Raw genomic sequence first — 8792 nt, forward strand, 5'->3', positions numbered from 1 at the left:
TGAATGCACAGTACGTCAAACTTTGAGGCATATGGTCTACAGCAGCAGAAGACCACACCGGGTGCCACTCCTTTCAGCTAAGAACAGGAAACTGAGGCTACAATTTGCACAAGCTCATCGAAATTGGACAATAGAAGATTGGAAAAACGTTGCCTGGTCTGATGAGTCTCGATTTCTGCTGCGACATTCGGATGGTAGGGTCAGAATTTGGTGTGAACATGAAAGCATGGATCCATTCTGCCTTGTATCAACGGTTCAGGCTGGTGGTGGTTGTGTCATGGTGTGGGGAATATTTTCTTGGCACTCTTTGGGCCCCTTGGTACCAATTGAGCATTGTTGCAACGCCACAGCCTACCTGAGTATTGTTGCTGACCATGTCCATCCCTTTATTACCACAATGTACCCAACTTCTGATGGCTACTTTCAGCAGGATAATGTGCCATGTCATAAAGCTGGAATCATCTCAGACTGGTTTATTGAACATGACAATGAGTTCACTGTACTCAAATGGCCTCCACAGTCACCAGATCTCAATCCAATAGAGCATCTTTGGGATGTGGTGGAACGGGAGATTCGCATCATGGATGTGCAGCCGACAAATCTGCGGCAACTGTGTGATGCCATCATGTCAATATGGACCAAACTCCCTGAGGAATGCTTCCAGCACCTTGTTGAATCTATGCCATGAAGAATTGAGGCAGTTCTGAAAGCAAAAGGGGGTCCAATCCGTTACTAGCATGGGGTACCTAATAAAGTGGCCGGTGAGTGTATATATATATATATATATATATATTTTTTTTTTTTTTGTAGATTTTTGTAACGGGGATAAGGATAATTCAAAACTGCTTTTTTTTTATGAACTTGTTCTCTACTCCCAAACTCAGCATCTCTTTTCATTCCTGTAATAAGAAGTTTCTTTTGAATGGATTTGATTAAAGTTTAAGTCCCTCGGTATAAAATAAATATTTTGATGGAGATGAGAAATCTGCTTCCTCGTTGGTGAATAACCAATAGTTTGGATCCAATCATTTAAATAAACGGTGTTAGTTTTTTTTTTTTATATATAAGAATTGTGCTATAATTTCTAGTCACCGATCTGTTGCTGCTATATTTTAATTTGACGAACCGGAATTTGTCGATGTTCTTTTTCCTGTTTGGTGCGATTGCAATTGCGGATCTTGACCTGGCCGGACCGGAGCGGAGCAAAAAATAGCTCGGCTCCGTAATTTGTCGGTGACGGACAGAGAAGACGTACGTGGACGGAGACGTGCGGAGGAGTAGCGGTGGATGTGGAACAGCTCTCATTGATTTCCATGAAAGACAAGCGCTCTGCACGACGTACGTCAGCGGGGCGGAGTGGAGCGGAGCGCTGACGGAGTATGTGGAATCTGGAGGGAAGGCGAGTTGAACGCGAGACGTCGTCCAGCCATTGATCACGTACCAGCAAAATCCAAACAAAGGAACTGGAGATAAAGTTCTTCTGAGTATAGCTCCTCCAATCACATACGAGGTCATTGTTATACGGAAGGACTCGTGACAACAGCTACGTCTATGTTTTTTTTTTTTTTTTGCTTTATTGGCAATTCCCTGTAACAATACAGAGTAATTCAAACATCAAACAAAGATACACAGCAGTTGGTGACATTATAACTTTAAAAAAAATGAGACATATAATGTAAAAAATAAATAAAAATAAAACAAGGGAAACAAACATAAATAAATGAACAAATAAATAAAATAAACATAAAATAATAATAGCTAGGGGTTTACATTGAGTTTATGGTCATTTAACTTTTTGTAGCTTCCTGTCCTAAACAGTCTTTAAGGAAACATATTAGAAGATGCAATATTGTATATGTGAGAGAGGAGTTGCTGGAAAACAATGGTTTACCACAGATTTAAAACTAGTAATAGCATAAAGAAATATGAAAACTCTAAAACAGTCTTTAGACTTTTTATCAGCAATTACTGTGGGTAGCACAACTTGTGTTACAGAAAATAGCAGGCTTTGGAGATATGTTCTGGAGAATCTTGATTTATACCATACTACAGAACATTTTAAAAGGCTGCTGACTTTTTCAATGTTTATAGGTGAAAATAATAAAAACTAAAAAATAGCAACTTTGCTATTCTCCATAAATGTTGGGAAAATTGTTTAAAAGTTTGTTGCATAAGGGCGTGCTTTGGTTGCCCAGTGTTTAGCGCACAAAACCAATGTACAGAAAGATTCCTTAGTCCTCGACATGGATGACCCGGGTTCGAATCCTTGGCCGCATGTCTCTCCCTCTCTCATACCCCCTTTCCTGCCAGCCTACTGCCAAAAAAACGAGACACTAGTGCCGTAAAAACTCCAAAATGTGCTGTAAAAACTCCCAAAAAAAGGCTCTTGCATAAAAGCTTCTACAACACAATGCTGTTGATGGTAGATTGTTTTGAAGGGTCAGACAGGAAAGCTTGGTAAACAAATCTAACATATCTGAGATGCCGATACCATTTACTGTGAACGAAAGGACAACGGAGAGAAAATGTAGAGAATAATGTAGGAGTGCTGCTAGAATTCCAGTTCCCAGATCTGTGTTTTCTATTACTTCTACAACCACTAAAACTTATGTTATAAATGTACGTATGTAACTGTCAGAGCTCTCCTTAGATATCAGCCCAGTTACAGTTTGCCCTGCAAAAATAATCTGCTCTCTTGAAAATCTCAAACTCTTGCCACATTTCAGGCATCGAACATAAACATTTTTTAGTGAAGAATCAACAACTAGTTTTACCCAATCATGAAGTGTAATTAAATATATTGGATATTTTTAACTTTTTTAACAAATAAAAAACTGAAGAGTGGGGTGTGCAAAATGAATCGGCCCCTTTTACTTTCAGTGCAGCAAACTCTCCCCAGAAGTTCAGTGAGGATCTCTGAATGATCCAATGTCGACCTAAATGATACTAAATAGAATCCACCTGTGTGTAATCAAGTCTCCCGATAAATGCACCTGCTCTGTGATCGCCTCAGAGGTCTGTTTTAAGTGCAGATAGCATCATGAAGAACAAGGAACACATCAGACAGGTCCGAGAGACTGTTGTGGAGAAGTTTAAAGCTGGATTTGGAAACAAAAAGATTTCCCAAGCTTTAAAAATCCCAAAGATCACTGTGCAAGCAATGCACATTTTACCTTGCTGATTCTGATTCACATTTTACCAACTGATTCTGATTAAAACAAATTTTTGAAATAAATTATATTGTGTATTTTTTACATAACATTTGCCATTGCTAATGGCATACACAGTAATCTAGCGTACTTTCATTAAATAAATCAATTCAAGCTAAAATGTAAGAGTCTATAATTAGGTCATACTGAGCCTGATCTATTTGTACCATCTATTTGGGGGATATTTATTGCCACACTTTGGGCCACTTAATACCAATTTAGCATCAAATAAATGAGGCAGCCTACCTCAGCATTGTTGCTGACCTTATGTCCTTATGACCACAGTGTACCAATCTTCTGATGGCTACTTCCAGCAGGATAATGTGCCATGTTATAAAGTGAATCATCCCAGACTAATTTCTTGAAACTTTTCCACTTAAGTAATTGTGAATTGAGCATATTGACAGACAACATTTTATTTTTTATCTTAAATGCAATTTTTTTTTTTTTTATAATTACTGCTCTAAATGTATTGCTCCGTCAGGTAAAGATCTGTTTTGGTCTCTATACTTTAATGAAATAAATCAATTCAAGCTAAAAGGTAAGAGTCTATACTGAGCCTGATCTCTTTGTATCAGAGATTTTCTTACCTTTTAGAAAAATGTCACTTGGGGTAAAACTCCCCATGCAACCCTGATTTGCATTTGTATAGCTCACAGCATTTTCATCTACATGTTAAAGCCTCCCCTTGAATTCCATGGGGGGGAAGGCATGGGGGGAACACTGCCTAAGAAAGTCCACGTCAATTTCTGACAATTTACGGGAGTTTTCGGCGAAGCCTGCAAATTACCGTAAACTGCCGTTAACCTGAACTTTCACGACAATCTACAGTGCCGCATATTGACGAAAATCCCACTTTTCATGCAGTGACGTTTATTCTCTCTTAACTTAAATAATTTGTGAATACCAGAAGGAGGACTTTTGTTCACTGCTTTATGCATTATTTCCAGTATTTTTATATAAAAAATGTGAATTTTAATATGTTGCTTTGAATGAAGAGTTCATCAGTTGGTTCACGGTATCCCACCTTATTAATAAGCCTTATAGCTTTTTTTTGCAACTTAACTAACTTATCAATAATTCTTTTATTTGCATTTTCCCATACTTCTTAACAATAAGACAAACTAGAAAAAGCTGCTTCGGAGAAACATCAAAGTGGGAATGCTTTTGCTGAATGAAAAAAGCTGAAATTAACTGCAGAACATATAAAAATGTGATAGGAAGTCATCAGAAACTTCAAACTGCAGAAAACAATTGAATCATCTGAAGATTTTGTAGGGTAGAATCATTTGGCAGTAAAATGGCAGAAACAAACTCATCTTAAAAGCTGCACAGCCAAACCATACATAATATTAAAAAATGTCTTGAATGTGTGCACTACAAGGGTCTTAATATAATGTCTCCCAAATTTCAAGAAAAATTTCTAAAGAAATTTTGAAGGGGGGCCACCTACTGCCCAGAAACATGTGAGGTGTGTTATGAATAGCAGCAACCAGAAAAGCTTTATTCCTGTCCAGAAAGAGAGCAGAATGAAGCCAAAGTTCACAACATAGGCTGAAAAGTATTAAATTAGCTGAATCAAAAAAAAAAATTACAAATAAAAACTTGAATCTTATCTGTTTGAAGAAAAAATGAGTAGCTCAAGGATGGGAAGTAAAATGTTGAGGAAGATGGTATTGAATAAGTATCAAAATTTAGAAATTGTGGAAATGTCAAGACTCGGCAAAACAATTTGAAATGATTTAAAATGTGTTGGTTGATCAGCATAAGGAAAACAGCGTCATCCTTAGAGGATTGAAAATCTACAAACCTATGTGCAAGACCGACCATGACAAGGAAATTTAACCTGCATGTTACGAGCCGCTGTGTTGATGACAGCACCGTTGGCAGGCTTAGGCTGCATGTTATGAGGTTAGCAGATGCTTTATTAAAGTGTAAATCTTAGAACCTGATTAAGAAATATGCACTGAGGTGTGTGGTCAACAGGCCTTGGTAGTGTAATTTGTAGAAATTGGTTGAGTTTGGGTCATAGCTACGAGCCATACGGCACAATGAATGAGTGTATGTAAGAAAGAGGCTTTTATTTTGTAGAATCCCTTTAGTCTTATTTCGAAAGTCTATCATGGATGTGTGTCAAGGGAAGGGTCATGCCCAGCAGTGATATAGAATCCATTTCTAATTATGAAATTACTAGTTTTCCATGTTATTGGGTGAATAGGTGCTGCATTAGAGCATAAATGGGAGACTTTTATTGTGAAATTCGCTCTGGGGTATGTTTTGAAAAGGTCCCTAGAGTCTAATAGAAACAAGCTGGTAGAGTTTGGGTCATAATGCTGGGCCATTTGCATCAATTAATACATGAGTACAATATGGAGGCTTTTATTTTGAAGAGTCACTGGAGTCTTATTTTGAAAGACTAGCAGGGTTGTGTGTTGAGAAAAGGGTCAGACCCAGCAGTGATACTTGATGACTTTCCAATCGTTAAATCACTCTTTTCCCTTGTTATTAGGGCAGTAGATAAAGTGGCAATGGGAGGCTTTTATTTTGAAATTTTCCGTGGGGTGTGTTTTGAAAACCCCCTAGAGTCTCATTTTTAAAAAAAGTGGTTGAGTTTGGGTCATAATGTTGAGCCATATGCTGGGAAAAAAATATGAGTTTAATGTAGGGGCTTTTATTTTGAAGGGTCCCCAGAGTCTTATTTTGAAAGTCTATCAGGGTTGCGTGTGAAGGGAAGGGTCATGGCCAGTAGTCATATTGTATCCACTTCCTAATGTTAAATCAGTGTTGTCTCCCTCCATTAGATTAAAATGTGCTGTTTAAAGTGGTGGAGGTAAAATCCCTTTGAAGCTTGGTTACCTTGACAACGCTTAACGAGCCTGTCAGTGAAAGAGAGAAAAGCGCTTCGCTTTCGTTCCTTTCCTCTAAGGCTTTTTTGAATAGGAATGTCATCTCTGAACAAACAAGTGCTGAAGACAAACTGTAAATGGTATCTAAAAAATTCTTTCAGTCTAAGCGACAGCTATCCTTTGTCTCCAATTGGGGTAACTTTCATGGCTGTAGCTCATTCACAACCTTAATGGGAAGGAGAAATATAAAGGTTTGTAAATCCTGCTGGTCTTATTAAATAATATGGAGTTCCATGGTAGAACAGAACTCCCAAAAGTAAAACTTCCCCTGCGAACAAACGAGCGGTGAGCCAAAACCGTAAAAGGTATTCAAAAAATTCTTTCACCGTTGGCGTCAGCCATCCTTTGGCTTCGACTGTGCCAACTTTCATGTTTCTACTAAAAATTATTTGGCCACGGTGACGATGTAAAAATTCGCATTTTCTGAGTTTGAGGATTTTTCTCAGAATCAGCGTTTTCCTATGCCTGAACAAGTCAGCTAAACAGCTAAACCATAAATTATATTAAAGAAATTCCTTCAATGTGAGTGCTAGAAGGTTCTGAAGATGTTGTATACCAAGTTTCATCTTAGTACATCAAATAGTTAATAAATGGGAGCGATACGAAAATATGTATCTTTTTGGATTTTGTCTGTGATTTTTGGAAAATCTCTCATTGGATTTCTATTGGGGAAGTGTGGACTTCTTCATGGTCTGGGCCAAACTGTCGGAAAACCGTAAATGCCACACAAATTAGGGTTATATTTCCTGAATCCTGATAAAAATCCCTACGTTTTAATGTATAATTTATTTCAATTGAGTTAAAAATGAGGGACTGAGAACAATTTGTTCGGAAAAACCAGAACAGCTCAAAAGCTAGAGCACGCACTCTAGCAGTTGAAGAATTCCGTCCATAGACTTCCATTATAAATCTGAAAATCTTAAAATTTTCTTTTAAAGTTTGAAGCTTCACTGAAGCAAAACTGTAAAAGTTAGCAAAAAGCTGAGTTAAACAGTAATAGCAGAAAGATACGGAAACATTTTAAAAGTTGAATGGTGTTTCTAGCTGAAAGTATGCTGAAGTAGTTAAAGGTCGAAGATGATCAAGTTTTATCTGAATTTTGCTGAAATCTAAGAATTCTACATGCATTTCAATGGGACAAAAAAAACGCAGAAAAAGCAGAATATCGCGAAAACTACAAAAAATATCTTTACCAAAAGACATAGCACAATTCTGCTGAACAAGCTGAACGTTTTGATACCAAAATTGTTGAAATCGGTTGAAAACTGCGGGACTAGTTAGAGTCAGAAAAATTTGAAGCGAACAACAATAAGTGGGAATGCATAAGCATTCCCACTTGATAAGGCATAACCAAAGAGGAATATATAAGGCTCTAAGTCTTGCCCTTAAACCTGGCTTATCTCATATATCAAGATGGTCTTTCCATACCATGACAGGCGAGTTTTTTTAGTGTATTGTTAATAGGAAAAAAGAATAGTAAACTAGAAAAAGATGTTTCTGAGAAACAGCAAAGTGGGAATGTTTTTTTATGCTGAATGAGAAAAGAAAAAGTTAGCTAAAGAAACTGTATAATGTAAAAGAGGCACAAATTAGCTGAAGAACATATCAAAATGTGATAGGAAGTAATCAGAAACTTTAAACAGCAGAAACCAGTAGAATCATCTGAAGATTTTGTAGGATAGAATCATTTGGCAGAATAATGGCAAAAACACACTCATCTTAAAAGCAAAACATTTAAAGTTGATTAACCAGAAGAAAAAGTCCAAAAGTATCTGTTTACCTGGAAGTTGACAGAAGTAAAGTATCTGCTTACGATGTTAGCAGATGCTTTATTACAGTGGAAACGTTAGAGCTTCATTAAGAAATGTGCACTTAGGTGTGTTGTCAACAGGCCTTGGTAGTGTAATTTGAAGAAATTGGTTGAGTTCGGGTCGTAGCTATGAACCATACGGCACAATAAATGAGTGTGCATAAGGAAGAGGCTTTTATTTTATCAGTGCCCATAGTCTTATTTTGAAAGTCTACCATGGCTTTGTGTCAAGGGAAGGGTCATGCCCAGCAGTGATATAGAATCCATTTCTAAATGTGAAATCACTGGTTTTCCATGTAATTGGGTAAATAGATGCTGTATTAGAGCGTAAATGGGAGACTTTTATCGTGAAATTTGCTCTGGGGTGTGTTTTGAAAAGGTCACTAGAGTCTAATAGAAACCAGTTGGTGGAGTTCGAGTCACAATGCTGAGCCATTTGCATCAATTAATGCAGTCATATAGCATCCTTTTCCAAATGTTAAATCAGTGTTGTCTCCCTCCATTAAATTAATATGTGCTGTATAAAGTGGCAGAGGTAGGCATTCCCTTTGAAGCTTGGTTACCTTGAGGATGCTTAAAGGAATAGTACACCCAAAACATGATTAGCCTTCATTTTCTACTCACCCCCATGCTGAACAAAACTCTGGAGTACTTTTTTGATATCTCAAATGCATCTGGAGATCTGGGAGGCTTCTTGCTGTCTGCTGACATTCAAATAATGGAGGTCTTTGGCGCCCGAGACAGAAAGGTCCACAAAAGTCCAGAAAAACGTGTCAATATTCCTCCATACTGCTCGTCCAATGTAATCCAAGTGTCCTGAGTGGGTAGCATCCAGAATTTACTCGAAATGAAGTCATTTAGAACGTT

General features: G+C 37.5%; 1 protein-coding gene across 1 annotated transcript in view; it reads right to left on the minus strand.

Annotated features, from left to right (window-relative positions):
* cunh8orf34 (chromosome unknown C8orf34 homolog) overlaps positions 1–8580 on the minus strand; it is a 130276-nt gene extending 121696 nt beyond the window's left edge. The window contains exon 1 of the mRNA XM_038287794.1: positions 8550–8580. Within this exon, the coding sequence (XP_038143722.1) occupies positions 8550–8555 (6 nt within the window). The 5' untranslated portion in view covers positions 8556–8580. The remainder of the gene's footprint in view (positions 1–8549) is intronic.
* Positions 8581–8792: the final 212 nt, after the last annotated feature.

This window comes from Cyprinodon tularosa, unplaced genomic scaffold, assembly GCF_016077235.1.
Source record: "Cyprinodon tularosa strain WSP-4 unplaced genomic scaffold, ASM1607723v1 ctg245, whole genome shotgun sequence".
NCBI classification, from domain to species: Eukaryota; Metazoa; Chordata; class Actinopteri; order Cyprinodontiformes; family Cyprinodontidae; genus Cyprinodon; species Cyprinodon tularosa.